At 39.1% G+C, this 17,098-nt stretch overlaps 1 protein-coding gene across 1 annotated transcript; it reads right to left on the reverse strand.

Annotated features, from left to right (window-relative positions):
• Positions 1 to 246: 246 nt before the first annotated feature.
• Positions 247 to 17,094, reverse strand: LOC113927884. The gene is made up of 3 exons (XM_027604041.2): positions 16,627 to 17,094; positions 9,062 to 9,218; positions 247 to 494 (listed from the first exon to the last, which is right to left on the reverse strand). Exons 1-3 carry the CDS (start codon positions 16,834 to 16,836, stop codon positions 247 to 249), a joined length of 615 nt encoding a protein of 204 aa, XP_027459842.2. The 5' UTR covers positions 16,837 to 17,094.
• Positions 17,095 to 17,098: the final 4 nt, after the last annotated feature.

The raw sequence follows: 17,098 nt of genomic DNA on the forward strand, positions 1-17,098 counted from the left end.
GAAAAGTATAAAATAATTAGCCAGAAAGACACATACTTTGGTAGCCAGCCCATAAAATGATCCCCAATGAATTCTGCCCTTGTATAATCTCCTCCTCTTGAGTTTGACCAGGGTTTAGTGACTTGCTTGCAATGAATAGAGGTTGTGCTGTCACTTTCAAGATTAGGTATTAAAAAAACTCTGACTTTTCTCGTCGGCTTTGGTTCTTCCAGCTCTGATGAAACAAGTTGCATGTTGTGAGCCATTCTATGGAAAAGTCCATGTTCCAAGGAATTGAGGGCAGCCTTTAGCTAAGAGCCAGGAAGGAACTAAAAACCTCAGTTTGACAATCTTAAGGAACTGAATCCTGCCCACAACCACTGAGAGAACTTGGAATTGGGTGGATTCTGCCCCAGTTGAACCTGCAGCCCCAGGTAACACCTTGATTACAACCTTGTGAGAGATCCTGAGCCAGAGGGTCCAGGTAAAGCACAAGGATCCCTGATCCACAGAAACTGTAAGAAAATAAATGTTGTTTTAAGCCATTAAGTTTTGGGGTAATTTGTTATGCAGCAATAGATACTAATAAAACACATTATGAGGGTCATAGTCTGGATTGGGGAGGGAGTAGGAGGGAATGGGATTAGAGGAAAAATGAAGGGGAATTTAAAAAAATACTTTTATAGAAATGACTTTCAAAAAACATGACAAAATGTTAATAACTGTTAAAATCTGGGTTGTGGGAACATGGGTATTTATTTGGTACATTATCATATGTGCTTTTCCATATTTTCTTTATTTAAAAAAAAAGAAAAAAAGAATAAATTCCCAATCCCACACCATTAGAAAAACCTAGGACTGAGATCTTATCTTCTAGCCCTATAGATGTGAGAAATACACTTTTTGTTTTCAGGTTCATGTAGTTGTTGGAGGCTTTCTTGGTATACTCTTCAAGTTATTATTTCATTTGTTCTCTATAGAACTAGTTAAAAGTGAGGTCATTTAAAATTCTAAATTCAAAAGCACCAGATCTTAGGAATAATGACTCTATGGACAGAAGAATTAAAAATGGAAGGGAAATTAATTTGTTTTTGAAAATTATGTCATGCTAAGTTGAAAATATAAATTACCCCAGCACATACCAAAGAAGAGTAATGAGACAAGTATAACAATTATCCTACAATTCAGACAAAAATCCTGAAAGTACCTTTGGGCTACTTACATTTTTTGGTGCTTTCTTCTTTTGACTTTACAATAAATCAACTTTAAAAATGTTTATTTCAGGATATATTTAAAAATTGGCATATGATAAAGTAGCAACTTAAATTATTGCATATATCATTTTATTACATTTGCTACCTACTTACTACTCCTCATACATTCTGGTGATCTACTATAACTAATCATATATATTTAAATAATTTGGGTCTATCAAAAATATTACTTGTGATAATTTAATAATTATGAAACCTCAAATGTTAGGTTTTAATTTTGAGGCCCATTTCCACATTTTATACCTTTTCTTTGGATTAGCCAGCCATTTTATGAGGGCCATCTTGACTTCCTCTTACATAAAATCCAGTATATCAGTTTCTTTTATTTCATAATGAATGGCACAATTAAGATTTAATTAGAAGCACACTAGGAGGGGCCCCCAGGTGGCGCAGTCAGTTGAGTGTGGACTCTTGGTTTCGGCTCAGGTCCTGATCTCAGGGTGGTTGGGTGGTTGGATCAATGCCCTGTGTCAGGCTCCAGGCTCAGCAAGGGGCAGGGGGGTGGGGGGGGAATCCACCATCTCTAAAAAGCGGCCTCCCGTCAACTTAGAGATGGAGAGATGGAGCTCTTTAAAATAACATAATGGCTAAGATGCCTGGGTGGCTCAGTTGGTTAAGCATCTGCTTTCAGCTTAGTCCCACATCAGGTTCCTTGCTCAGCAGGGAGCCTACTTCTCCCTCTGCCTGCCGCTCCCCCTGCTTGTGCTAGTTCTCTCTCTCTCTCTCTCTGACAAATAAATAAAATCTTAAAAAAAAATAACATGATTGCTTGTTACATTGAACTCCTTCCTTGTCATGTGTTCACAAAAGCTCATTTTATCTAAAGAAGAAAGACTCACAGAAGCTTCACGGAAGAAAAGGGGAATTTTCACATTTGCTTTACAAAGAACATCCTGTCCAAGTTTTTTTTTTTTTTTTAAGATTTTATTTATTTATTTGAGAGAGAGAGAGAGAGCACATGAGAGGAGGGAGGGTCAGAGGGAGAAGCAGACTCTCCGCTGAGCAGGGAGCCCGATGCGGGACTCGATCCCGGGACTCCAGGATCATGACCTGAGCTGAAGGCAGTCGCCTAACCAGCTGAGCCACCCAGGCGCCCCTGTCCAAGTTTTTAAGGGTGAGAAAACCTTAGTCATTAATGCATGTCCTACTTACTCTTCCCTTTTCATAGCCTTACAAAGAAGCTCATTTGAGAAGTGATTAGTTCATCACAAAATATGAATCAATTTTGAATATGTAGCTTCATAATTTATTATAGAAATATAGTTGATATACATTAGTTTCAGATGTACATTATAATGATTCAATAAGTCTATACCTTATGCTATGCTCACCACAAGTGTAGCTACTATCTGTCACCATAAAATGCTATTACAATATCATTGACTTTATTCCCTGTGCTGGTACCTTTTAATCCTGTGACTTATTCATTCCAAAACTGGAAGCCTGTATCTCCCACTCCCCTTCACCTATTTCGCCCACCCGCCCCCATCATCAGTTTGTTCTCTGTATTTATGTTCTCTGTTTCTGTGTAGCTTTATATTTAAAACAATGCTTTAAAAAACTAACACTTCCTATTAGAATTTGTGTCTTCATTATTGCTTCTAATCTTTAACTTTTTTTTTCAAACTTAGATATATCATTTCCAAGACTGAAGTAGAGGGTACACTTATTTATTTTTTCTTTTTTTCAAATTTAAATTCAATTAATTAACATACAATGTATTATTAGTTTCAGAGGTAGAGTTCAGTGATTCATCAGTCTTATATAACACTCAGTGTTTATTACATCCTGTGCCCTTCTTAATGTCCATTAATTAGTTACCCCATTCCCACCCCCCTCCCCTCCAGCAACCCTCAATTTGTTTCCTATGATTAAGAGTCTCTTATGGTTTGTCTCTAGAGGGTACATTTAAAGATGAGATTGCAATTATGGGCTTTCTTATTTGAACTGGGATTACAGCTGACCCTCGAACAATGCGGGGGTTATACACAGCAAGGGCTGACCCTTGCGCAGTGGAAAACCTGTGTATAACTTTTGACTCCCCCATAACTTAACTACTAATAGCCTACTGTTGACTGGAAGCCTTACCAATAACATAAACAGTTGATTAACACATATTTTGTATATGTATTATATACTGTATTATTACAATAAAGCTAGAGAAAAAGAAAACGTTATTAAGACAATCGTAAGATTAACATAATAAAATAAAATAAAATAAAAAAAAGACAATTGTAAGAGGAAATACATTTACAGTATTGTGTTGTATTTATCGAAAAAATCTGTGTATATTTGGACCTGTACAGTTTAAACCTGAGATGTTCAAGGTCTACTGTAAATATTTTTCTGAAAGGCAGAATGGAAGAGCAACGTAGTGCAGAGGTTTGAGACTTGGTGAGGTGAGAAAAGTGTTCAAGCTGCTCAAAATGACCTACTGACATATCTTGGCTATAGGAAGATGAGTGGCTTTGCTGCAAAGTGGATTTCAGGCAATTATGTGTACAACTGCTTAGGGCATGAAAGATTTCTAACAATTTGGACTACAAGTAGAGAATAAGTATCTTAGAAAACTTTCTTATCCATTTTGTTCTTTCCATCTGGGTCCAGAGGGCCTAATCATGGAATGAAGCAGAGAAATAATCAAGTGCTTGTGATCATCATGGAGGTGAGGACTTGCAGAAAATCCTAAACATCCAAGGTCTTGACATTCACAGGATCCAAAATTCATGCTCTAAAGGCAGAACATTTCTGGAAACAACTTATCACCCACAGATCTCTGTCATAAAGGCATTATATTATCCTAATCAATACATCTTCTAATAATGAGCTAGATGATATTTTAATATATTTCAAGAGGAAAGCAGAAGGATTTTCCAGAGGTCATTATTTTAGACCTTATTATTTTAGAGATGCCTAGTTATCTCATGTTTATATATTTCTAGGAAAGTTGACTCTGGCAATCTTGAATTTTGTTTCTCTTTCTACAGTCTTTAGAATATAAACAGAATAATAGTGGCCACATAGAAATTTATTAAAGTCACATTTCTCCCAGGATGTAAGTCATTTACCCAGAATCTATTTAATGTACCACTGTACATGTGTATATGTGTACATGTGTGTATATGTGTGTATATATATCCATCCAGAGCTTAAGATTAGCATGGAATAATAGGTTTACTGCCTGCCTTGATATAATTACATTCTAAAACAGAAAAATTTGATGTTTTTTAGGTGTCAAGTTTTTGATGTCATGTAAGTTTATGATTTTAGACTTTATGAAATATTGGAAATAGCTTATGGATCTTTAATTCTCTTCTTACGTACTCTTAGATATCTAGGGATCTCAGGCTGGAACCCACTGGTTTATAGTATGGAAACAACTGAGTGACTATTTGTTCATTCTGGTCATTTCAGGCACTGTGATAAATGAATCTCTGCAAAGCTGATCTGGATAATTAACATATTTAAATTTGAAGATGGTTCAAAATCTAGTAATAAATTTGCCACAGTCAATTAAATCTCTTTGTGTGAGAATGGCCCAAATAATGAGCTCCAGTTTAAGAAATCACATTTATGGTATGAATTGAAGGGAGTCACTAAAAACCTAGTTGCCTCAAAATTTCTCCTTTCACCCAATCTACCTTTAATACCATCCACTTCCTTTTCCCCAGCATGGACTCCAGTAAGCTACTATTTTGTTTTTTGCTTTTTTTTTTTTAAGATTTTATTTATTTATTTGAAAGAGAGAGCACAAGCAGGGGTAACAGCAGAGGGAGAGGGAGAAACAGGTGAGCCTGATGCAGGGCTCAATCCTAGGACCCTGGGATCATGACCTGAGCTGAAGGCAGACACTTAACTGACTGAGCCACCCAGGTGCCCCACCGTAAGCTACAGTTTAATATCAATTTTCCATTAGGAGGGAAGTGAAGGGTCTTGCAATGGACACCTATTAAGTTTGACATCCAGCCTCCCCTCCCTGCAAACTTCTCCTTTCCCCCCCCTTATCTACATGGTCACAGGATAGCCTCCAACCAGCCATGGTTATAAATTATGTCCCCTAACTTTCATGTTAAATACAGTTTGGGCTGGGCAGAGACTTAGCCTTGGAAAATTTGGAATTGGGAGTAAGAGATCCGGTCTGTGTTTAAGTTGAAATCTTTAATGCAAGAGATATAAAATGGTTTGTGCAGCCATATTTTCTACCATGAGGACTAGGTAGTTAAAGACATACATAGAGTGGAACAAAGAAAGTGTCTCATGCATAATTACAGTCCCACCCTGAGACATGGCCTTGGTTTCATCCTTATGTTTTCCACTTTTTGCTTATGTTAACTTGAATTGGTTTCTGATTCTTTTTTTTTAATTAAAGATTTTATTTCTTTATTTGAGAGAAAGAGAGAGAGAGAGCATGAGCAGGGGGGAGGAGCAGAGGGAGAAGCAGGCTCCCAGATGAGCAGGGAACCCGATGCGGGGCTCCATCCCAGGACCCTGGGATCATGACTTGAGCCAAAGGCAGATGCTTAACCAACTGAGCCACCGAGGTGCCCCTAGTTTTTGATTCTTGAAACCAAAAGTGATCAAGAGATAGACTGTCTTGATTGAAGACTACTGTTTATTCCTACAGTCACATTATTGCCTCTATCACATCAGCCAGTAGTTATTATCAAATACACAAAGAATCCAGTCTCTAAAGATCTAGAAATACAGTCAAAGTGTCCCAGAGTCAAAATGAGATCCAACAAGTCCAAGATTTATATGCACATATAAATATATGTATGTATATATATATACACATGTATATTTTTCTTTACTACAAAGTAATTATTTTTTCTTTATTAATTTTATTTTATTATGTTATGTCAGTCACCATACATTACATCATTAGTTTTTGATGTAGAGTTCCATGATTCATTGTTTGTGTATAACAGCCAGTGCTCCATTCAATACGTGCCCTCCTTAATACCCATCACCAGGCTAACCTATCCCCCTACCCCCCCCTCCCCTCTAGAACCCTCAGTTTGTTTCTCAGAGCCCATAGTCTCTCATGGTTCATCTCCCCCTCCGATTCCACCCCTTCATTTTTCCCTTCCTACTATCTTTTTTTAAACATATAATGTATTATTTGTTTCAGAGGTACAGGTCTGTGATTCATCAGTCTTGCACAATTCACAGCGCTCACCATAGCACATACCCTCCCCAATGTCTATCACCCAGCCACCCATCCCTCCCACCCCCCCACCACTCCAGCAACCCTCAGTTTATTTCCTGAGATTAAGAGTGCCTCTTATCAGTGAGATCATAATTGTCTTTCTCTGATTGACTTATTTAGCTTACCCTCTGGTTCCATCCAGTCATTGCAAATGGCCAAGATTTTGGTTTTTTTGATGGCTGCGTAATATTCCATTGTGTGTGTGTGTGTGTGTGTGTGTGTGTGTGTGTGTGTGTGTGTGTGTGTACCACATTTTTTTTTTTTATCCATTCATCTGTTGATGGACATCTAGGCTTTTCCCATAGTTTGGCTATTGTGGACATTGCTGCTATAAACATTGGGGTGCACATACCCCTTCGGATCACTACATTTGTATCTTTGGGGTAAATACCCAGTAGTGCAATTGCTGGGTCATAGGGTAGCTCTATTTTCAACCCTTTGAGGAACCTCCATACTGTTTTCCAGAGTGGCTGCACCAGCTTGCATTCCCACCAACAGTGCAGGAGGGTTCCCCTTTCTCCACATCCTCGCCAACATCTGTCGTTTCCTGACTTGTTAATTTTAGCCATTCTGACTGGTGTGAGGTGGTATCTCATTGAGGTTTTGATTTGTATTTCCCTGATGCCCAGCGATGTTGTGCACTTTTTCGTGTGTCTGTTGGCCATTTGAATGTCTTCTTTTTAATTTTTTAACTATTTTATCATCACATAATCTTTTTTTGTTTTTAGTAATCTCAACACCCAACATGGGGCTCTAATTCACAACCCCAAGATTGAGAGTTGCATGTTCTCCCAACTGAGCCATCCAGGTACCCCTTAGATAATAGTTTAAATAGCTGTCACCGTCTTTAAAATGTTAAGAGACTAGTAAAAGGGAATGGATAGGCAACTATCTCCTCCATGGTACTCAGAGCAGCAGAACAGTCTCTTTTCATGGGTCATTTCTTTCTCTAATTTTGGGGTAAAAATGACCCTCACCATAATTTCATTATTCAAATAAAGAAAGCATAGTTCTTCATTCTTCATAAAATGCTGGGGGTGGACACAGCTGGTAAAAACTGGATAATTAAAATATCAATCAGAACAGGAGAGATAAAATGACTTTACTTGAATGGAACAGTTGGGCTGAATTAAAATTGGAAGAAAAATAAAATAGGTTACAAAAGAAACAAAGAAATTTGACATTGCCCAGGTCTTCAAGAAGCATAGTAGAAGGATGATAACAAGTAATACTTGCTCCAAATGTTGCCATAGGTGAACTAGAGAACATGCACTTCCTGAGACATGGACTTTCATACACTTTACCTTATTTGTAACATTTTCTTCCTTCTGCTTCTGTTGTCATGTACACAGTGAATGTGACAAACAATACTTAAAATTTGATACTAAAAAGGGCATACTATTTCTATAGCATCTTGTTAATTTCTTTAGCAATCTATATATCCCAACAAATTAAATGGATAACAAACAATAAATAACAAAATATACTTTGAAACTATCAAGAGATACATAAAATTCATATATGGTTATTAATAAGCACTGAACAATTAAGATTTTTTAAATAGTACAATCACTTTTCTATTTATAATTAAGATATGTATGTTGCCTGGGGTTCTCCAAAGAATAGAACCAATAGGATATATATATATGGAATGAGAGGGAACAGTAGCTAGCTAGCTGGCTAGATAGAGAGAGGGAGAGACTGAATAATTATAAGGAATTGCCTAACATGATTATGGAGGCTGAGAAGACCCAAGATCTGAAGTCAGCAAGCTGGAGACCTAGGAGAGCTGATGTGTAATTATATTCTGAGTCTGAAGGCCTGAGAACCAGGAGAGCCAACAGTTTAAGTTCTAGTCCAAAGCTGGCCGACTCAAGACCTAAGGAGAGCTGATATTTCAGTTCTAATCTGAAGGCAGGAGAAAAAAAAAAAACAAAAACAATGTCCCAGCTCAAAGCAGTCAGGCAGAAGGAGTTTCCTTTTACTCAGTCTTTTTGTTCCATTTAGGTCTTCAGTTGATTGAATAAGCTTACCCACATTAGGGAGGGCAACCTGCTTTATTCAGTGTACTCATACAAATGTTAGCTTATCCAGAAACACCCTTAGAGAAAAATCCAGAGTAATATTTGACCAAATGTTCGGCACTCCATGGCCCAGTCAAGTTGTTATATAAAATTAACCATCAGAAGTCCACCCCTTATCAACTTGGACCCATATATGCAACTCCTTGAAACAACTTTAATCTCTAAGTAATGACAATTACAAGGTCATAATTCTACCTAACATGATACAACTATCCTACATACAACCAAAAATATACTAACCCTTTCCCCAGAAGAGGAGGTAATATCACTGAGTGATGTTCACTCTTCTTGCTATTCCATAATCCAAATCTATAATGTAAAATTAATACTAAATATTATGATATAAATTCAGTATATCTTACATTATATGATAAGGAAATAAGAGGGGAGAAAACAAAGATATTTGTGACACACACATACATGCATGCATAACAAAATAAGGAGAAATACTCATGACAATTATAGCCTTCGTTTCTATAATTAGTCACATGGTCATCGCTGGTATTTATAACTACCTTCTTCCACTATCCATTCTGCATTCCCTTCGTCTTTGGCAAGCACCTCAGCTGGCCATGATTCTTTGCCTGGTGGGGTGACCCAAATCTTCATTCTTGAGGGGTGTGAGCCATTAGTAGTTCTGTCTGGATTGGGTTGTTGTAGTTTTCCATTGACCTAAAATCACAGGGCATTGTAGTATTGAGGGATCCCCTGTATTTCGGACATACTCTTCTTTCCCTCTATAGTGGATGAGTAGTCCAATTTCCCTTTGGTAGTCAGGATCAATCACCCCAGTCAGCACAGTAACTCTTTTCTTTGCCTGTTGATTCAGACACATGAGGAACCCAAAGTGGCCAGGCAGCAGTCTTAACTTCCAGTTCAATGGAATCACTGTTGTATGGTCTGGTAGAAGCGTTCCTCCCTTTGGAGCAAAGATCTCTAGGCCAGCAGAACATAAGGCCATGGGAACAGGAAGCAAAAATTTTGCTAGTGAATTACGAGAGGTACTAGTGAGTGCTACCACTCCCATTTCTACCCCTTGATTCCTGGACCCATGACTTCTGGCTATGGGAGAAATAGCACCATATATTAGGTATCTAATTAACCACCAGCTTTTCCCATTATATTAGGAAATGGGTTCAGTGATCAGAATTTGGTGACTGACAATATACAAATGCTGGAGCACACATATTCATGTAAATTTCTATTCTTTATTGAGGAAATATTTATTTAAAAACATACTGATACAAACTTGAAGTTCTAATTCACGTAAGTATACATTTATAACCAGATAATCTGTCAGATAAATGTGATTAAACTTCATTGTTTTAAAAATATCCTCTAAATTCTTAATCTCAGGAAACAAACTGAGGGTTGCTGGAATGGGGGTGGGTGGGAGGGATGGGGTAGCTGGGTGATAGACACTGGGGAGGGTATGTGCTATGGTGAGCGCTGTGAATTGTGCAAGACTGTTGAATCACAGATCTGTACCTCTGAAACAAATAATGCAATATATGTTAAGAAAAAAAAAGAAGATAGCAGGAAGGGAAGAATGAAGGGGGGGAAATCGGAGGGGAAGATGAACCATGAGAGACAATGGACTCTGAAAAACAAACTGAGGGTTCTAGAGGGGAGGGGGCTGGGGGGATGAGTTAGCCTGGTGATGGGTATTAAAGAGGGCACGTTCTGCGTGGAGCACTGGGTGTTATATACAAACAATGAATCATGGAACACTACATCAAAAACTAATGATGTAATGTATGGTGATTAACATAACAATAAAAAAATTAAAGAAAAAAATCCTCTAATGCGGATGCCATAAAATACTCTATTTTATGGTGGGAGATTTGGAAATGAGATTGGCCACCAGAGTGAATACATGAGACTCTTGGCAAAGTGTAATGAATGAACAATATGATTTACATGTTCCATGTATTCAGGTCATTCTAGTCAGGCATGCAAAGTTTATGGGCATTAGGAGTTAACTTACTGTGTTTTTTTGCATATTAGAGAATTTGGAAAATAAAACGTATAAGTTTTACTGATCTATCAACGAAAAAAGCATTTAAAGCAGATGTACATTTGCATTACATAAACTCAGTGTAACAAATGTATGAATACCTACTAAGGCCAGGTCCTTAAGTATACAAATATAAACAGGACACAGTTCACATTCTCCATGAGGTTATCACCTAATCGGTGGGGGTGGGGGGCATAAGAGACACATTCTAATTAATAAAGAGTGAAGTAAAACAGAGGAAACTGCTATTTAAGATAGCAAGTTGAATGCATGATTAGATCTGTTTCTTCCCGAAATTCCACCAAAATGACAGTAAAATGATTTTTTAAAAGACACACAAAGACATAGAGAATAGGAAGTGAGAAAACAAAATAAGAATACTGGGATATGGAAAGCAAATGGGCTGGTGACAACTGACTTAGTGGAACCAGAAAAGTTGAATCCTAAGCCTAGAGTGGAAAAAAAGCAAGTGAATTACATTATAGAACTCTCAAGTAACCCGGGAAATACAGGACCTGAAGTACCTTTGAAAATGTAGGTAAGGAGGAGCTAAAAGTCTGAAAGTCTGTTTACAATAAGCTCCCTACAACTCTGTCCCACCCAGCAGAATACTCGAGTGAAGCAGGGGGAGTCTGGACCAAGAGGCATTAAGTATATTTGAGGGCCGGGGCCTTTAACTGAGAATAGAGGTATTAAATAAATGTTTACCAACTGAATGCAGACTCTACCAGTCTTTTTCTACTTTCAGTTCTTTGTTTTGGGTGACCATTCTGTGCATTGTAAGATTTTTAGCAGCATTCCTGGTTTCTATCCAGTAGATACCAGTAGCACCACTCCCCCAGTTGTTACAACTCCAGACATTGTCAGTGTCCCTGGGGAAGGGGAGTAGATTGCTCTCAATTGAGAACCACTGGCCTAGTGATGCCTATAGTCAAATACCTCTATCCATGAGCTTCCATTTAGCTTTGTAGTGCCTCTCTCTTAACTATGAGCAGAAAGCCAAAGTTTACCAGACATTGAAGGAAAAATAAGAAAAAAAACCCTGGAGGAAATAGGCTATAAGAAAGAAGAAGATTTTTAAAAAAGATATAGCATCTATAAAACAAGAACTCTTAGAAATTAAGAATATGGTAGAAATGAAAAAACTTAATAGAAGCACTGGAGAACAAAGTTAATGAAATCTCCAGAAAGTAAGGTAAAAAGACAAAGAGATGGAAAAATAGGAAAGGACACAGAGATAAGAAAATTGAAGTAACAGTCTAGGAGGACTGTATGAGGAAAAAGCTTAAGTTGCTGTAACAAAGAGACCCCAAAATACAGTGGTTTAAATAGCATAGAAGTTTATTTCTCTGTGGCCTAGGACAGATGGCTCTGCATTATGACCAGTTGGCTCTGTTTTGCTAAACGTGTTGCATCCATATCCATCACTGTATGCAGGGCTGCTGTTTCAGTTAAACATGTTCTAACTAGCAGGAGAGAGGTCAGTAAGAACCATAAACGTAAATATATGACTCATAAGGTATACGTAATACTTCTGTTCACATCTAGCTGCAAAGAAGGCTGCAGAATGTAGTCTTGCCTATGTGGTCATATGCTCTGCTAAAACTCAAGAGTTCTATTATGAAAAGGAAGGAGAGGATAATAAAAAGGAAGGAGAGAATGGATACTGGAGGAAGTTGAGCACTATCTTCACTATAAGGTCTAATATATAAAAGGAGATCCAAAGAGAGAACCAGAGAAAATAGTGGGGAGAGAATCAGCAAAGAAGTATGTGAGTAGGTTTTGCTGTGGTAACAAACAACCCCTAAATCTTAATAGCTTATAAAAACAAAGATTTGGGGCACCTGGGTGGCTCAGTCGGTTAAGGACTCTTAACTGACTCTTGATTTCGGCTCAGTCATGATCTCAGGGTTGTGGGATTGAGCCCCATTGTGGGCTCTGTGAGATTCTCTCTTTCCCTCCCCCTCTGCCATTCCACCTGCTCATGCTCTCTCTCTCTCAAATAAATAAATAAATCTTAAAAAACAAAAACAAAAACCCAACAAAGTTTTCTTTCTTTCTCAAGTTGCATGTCCATCACAGGTCAGCTGGAGGTTCTGTTCCATGCTTTCTCAAACAGGCTGACAGAACTTCCATCATCTAGAAAGGTGAGAGGAACTGAGGGAGGAGGGGAAACCTGGTGAATCATACACTGATTTCTAAAGCTTTCAACCTGTCATTTTTGCTCACATTTCACTGTCCAAATTAAGTCAAATGGCTAACCTAAGCGTACAGCAAAGTGTAATCCTACTATGTGCCAGAAGGAGAAAAACTGGAAATGGTTAGTGAATGATTAATGACTACTACAGCTCATCTAAATATGTGATTGACTCTCCTTCCTGTGGGCAAAATACACTCATCCCTCCACCCCCTTCCAAGTGAGACAACCTAAAAGTCCCATCTTGTTATAACACAGAGCTCAACATCTAGAATCTTTAAGTGATACATGGTAGTCTCTACAACAGATTCAAATAGGTTCATCTTGGTCCAGAGATCTAACTAAAAAGCCACGTTATCTCTCCTCATAAACCGGTGGAACAGAATCAGGATAATCTCAGAAATGGGATGATTGCAGATACATGGCAGATAGTGGCTCACTGGTCAGACCTTAAAATTATGGCCACAAATCTCAAATAGGTACTCAATAATGCCTGGTAATCTTATTACACTTATCTAATACATTCACTTTTTCACTATCCAAAACAATTATTTCACCTTCTTTTCAAGTCTCAGACTTTTTATACTCCACACCTCTCTAAATGAAATAATCTTTTGGTAAATATTTATGGAGCATCTATTAAGTGCCAAGCATTGTTCTAAGTATTAGAGACAGAGCAGTGGACAAAACTGTCAGTCTTTGCACTCAAGGAGCTTAAATTTCAGTGGAAGGAGGCAGAAAATAAATAACTGTATAGGATTAAATATGGTATTAAGTTCTAGGGAGCCAGGTTAGGGGGAAAGGGCAGGCTGGTAGGAGTGGCAGATCATGTAGATCCTTCTAGGACATAGTAAAGACTGCCTTTAAATTTGAGTGAGATGTGTAGCCACTGGTAGAGTCAGAGCATAAAGAGTGACATGATCCAACTTAGGTTTTCAAAGGATCACCGCCTGTAATGGTGAGAATAGACCATAGGGGAGAAAGGTGTTAGCAGGGACAGTGGTTATTGGCCTGGGTCTCTGGGCCTTGTCTGATCATCTTTGATTATCTTCTTGGCTTACATCCTTACTTTCCCCCAATTCCACATGTTCTCTTTTTTTTTTTTTTTTTTAAGACTTCATTTATTTGACAGAGAGAGACACAGTGAGAGAGGGAACACAAGCAGGGGGAGTGGGAGAGGGAGAAGCAGGCTTCCCGCTGAGCAGGGAGCCCCATGTGGGGCTTGATCCCAGGACCCTGGGATCACGACCTGAGCTGAAGGCAGACGCTTAATGACCGAGCCACCCACCCAGGTGCCCCAATTCCACATGTTCTAAAGGAAATAACTATTAAAGTATAATTTTCAAAAACTTAAAAACATGACTCTTATACAAATACAAAATAAAAATGTGTCAAATATTTATGAATTCATTATGTCTCTCAAACTGGATATAGACATTGAAAAAAGGAAAGAATATTAGAATCAGATTGCCAGGTTAGATATAAACTTGTTAATGATCCTCAGGGTAATCAAACCATAACCTGCAGGGTTATCTTTTCTAGCAGAGAGCAATCTACACATTAACATGTAACTTCATAGTGCTTGAATTCTAATTAAATAGTAAAGAGCCAAACATACATTTATTCTCCTAGACTTGAAAATTAAATAATCCTTGCTTGAACCTGTTGAACAATATTCTAGCATACTGACTCTCTTTTGCCTTACTTTCAAATTTTGGGTAAATTAAAAAAATTTTTTTAAATTGGCATATAATATTGCTTTTTCTTCCTTTTTTATTGAAAAATAGTTGACATATGACTTTACATTAGTTTCACGTGTACAACACAGTTATTTGACATGGGTAAATTATCTTTTCTTTCTTACTTTCTGGTACAACAAGATGATCCAGGCTAAACTTGTACTTTTCCTGCCCTAGTGGTGGAATCAGTTACTTCTCCAAGGATTCTTGGTTCCCTTTAGTGGAGAATAATATTTAGAAGCCACCATCTGGGCCCTATAAATACTCATTATTATTAATGGGGTGCCTCTGCTACTAGGCCTTCTCAGTGGACAAAGCCAAGGAAAACAAAAACACACAGAATGCATGCATGCATAAATATATAAATATACATACATATACATTTACATCTATAATTATTTCTATATTTATATGTATTCCAGTCACTGATGTTGCTAATTCTAGCAATATCTAGCTAATTCTAAACCAACACTACAGAGTTCATTCTACTTTTCTCCAGTTTTTTCTTTTTTTTTTTAGGGGGGGCAGAGAGGGGACGGAAAGAGAGAGAGAGAGAATCTTAAGCAGGTTCCACACCCAGCAAGGAGCCTGAAGTAGGGCTCAATCTCATAACCTTGAGATCATGACCTGAGCTGAAATCAAGAGTCAGATGCTTAACTGAGCCACCCAGGCACCCCGACTTTTCTGTTTTCATATCGTACTCCCTTCTCTGACAGGAAGAAACTGGACTCCCATTATCCTTAATATAGTTTCTTATTTGATCAATCCTTCTGAATGTAAGCAAACTCCCACTCAGTGCTGCCCCTTCCCCTGCATAGAAACTTTTTACCCTACCCACGATCCAATACGCTGCATCATGCTTTCCCCCCCCCATCCTCCAGTGTCCTCGAAGAGAAGGGAGAGGGGAAAGGGCTCATGATTTCTTTAACATTCTCTTTTCACCCATTCTTTTATTCTTACAAACAATACTGCAATTAATAATCATGTCTATATATGCTTAAAGTAAATTCCTAGAAGTGGACTTGCTGGGTCAGAGTATGGGCATTTGTAATGTTGTTGACTGTGCCACATTACTTTTCATAGAGTTTGAACAATTTACTCATGATGATGCCTGAAATAACTCTTAAGAATGGTAATTCTAATGCATAGGAAGACCTAAAAGTTACAGGATAACATTTGAGAAAAATTAAGACAACTTATTTTTTCTTCTCTGGAAATACATTTGTTAGTATAAGTCAAGTTTCCTACTAGTTTCCTGATAAAGAAAATGAAAACAAAATTTAGCCATCACAAGCAAATTTAGGAATACAAAACAATAACCACACTGACTGGGTAACAAGTAACTTTAAGAACCCTCAGAAACATAAATTAGTACCATAAGCTGAATGGGAGTTAGTACAGTAGCTCTGCAATTTACAAGGCAAAAATGAAAGCAGGAGCGTACAAAACAGCCGGGAAATATTTTTTCTACCAAACTTGTTCGTCAGATACTTGTTAGAAAACCGTTTTCCAGGTCATTAGCTTACATCCTACAGCCCAGCAATGGCATCTGGCACTTGTTAGAGAGTGTCCCCTGCCATTGCCTCGGGCATGTCAGAAATTGGGAGTTTGCAGTTATGAGGTTTGCCCAGGACTTTCCAGGGTTTTGCACGGGATGCAGGTTTGTGCTGCACCTCGAGAACCCCTTCAGTCCCAAGCGAACCTGGATATTAGCCACCCGAGGACCAGGCTACACAGAGAGAGTACCTGCGCTGTCCAACACAGCACCACGAGCCAGATGAGGCTATCTGCAGTTAAATTAAGTACAATTAAAAATTAAGTTCCTCGGTCGCAGCAGCTACGTTACCACCCACCGCTCAACAGCCACAAGTGGCTAGTGGCTACCGTATTAGAAAATGTAGATCTAGAATTCTTCCATTATTGTACAAGGACTATTGGACAACGCTGACGTTGACAGTTTCAAGTTAAAAGAAAAAAAAGCTCGGAAGCCACTAGGCTCCACCACCCAAAATAATCAACAGATGTTATTACTCTTTCCAAACAGGATGAAGGAGGAAATTATGCTAAGAAACCACCAAGCAAAAACCTGCAAAGGCACCTGCCAGCAGGCTTTCTCAAGGAACTCACTCGTAATTCCCACGGCGGAGGCCGTCCGGCTTTCTGCGGTGTGCAGTAACTCCTCAGACTTCTAGAACGCTGGGAATTCCCAAAGCGGTGGGCGACCGAGGGCCCAGATCCCCGAGATTCAGTTGTTCGACGTGGTGGACGCCTGTAGTCACAGGGTGGGCGAGCCTCCGCTCGATGGTCCACAGCCTGACGCCGCCCTCGGTCTCGCATCCTTCCAGTCAGGTGCTCGTAGCCGGCTGGGAGCGCGAACCCGCCTGTGTGTGCGCGCTTCCGCACGCGCGCCGGCCCGAGGGCTGCGAGAGACTCTCGGCAGCCAATGGGGCGGGGCGCCGCGCGCCGAAGGCGGGGCCATGACGCGCGCGCCTCGTGACCCCGCTCGCGGCCTGCGCCGACAAGCCGGAAGCGGCGGCGGTCGCCAGCACCGGCTGGGGGTGGAGTGGCGGCAGTGAGTGCCTTGGGGTTTGTGAACCCC

The sequence above is a fragment of the Zalophus californianus genome, chromosome 7 (assembly GCF_009762305.2).
Source record: "Zalophus californianus isolate mZalCal1 chromosome 7, mZalCal1.pri.v2, whole genome shotgun sequence".
Taxonomy (NCBI): domain Eukaryota; kingdom Metazoa; phylum Chordata; class Mammalia; order Carnivora; family Otariidae; genus Zalophus; species Zalophus californianus.

What these genes read in the sequence shown, in the direction of transcription:
- LOC113927884 (XM_027604041.2), bottom strand. Translation starts at nt 16,836, where the DNA reads ATGCGAGACCGAGGGCGGCGTCAGGCTGTGGACCATCGAGCGGAGGCT. An exon ending in CTCCGCCGTGGGAATTACGA is followed by an intron (nt 9,219 to 16,626) that starts GTGAGTTCCTTG and finishes CTGTGATTTTAG; the next exon opens with GTCAATGGAAAACTACAACA. An exon ending in AGAATGGATAGTGGAAGAAG is followed by an intron (nt 495 to 9,061) that starts GTAGTTATAAAT and finishes ATTTTCTTACAG; the next exon opens with TTTCTGTGGATCAGGGATCC.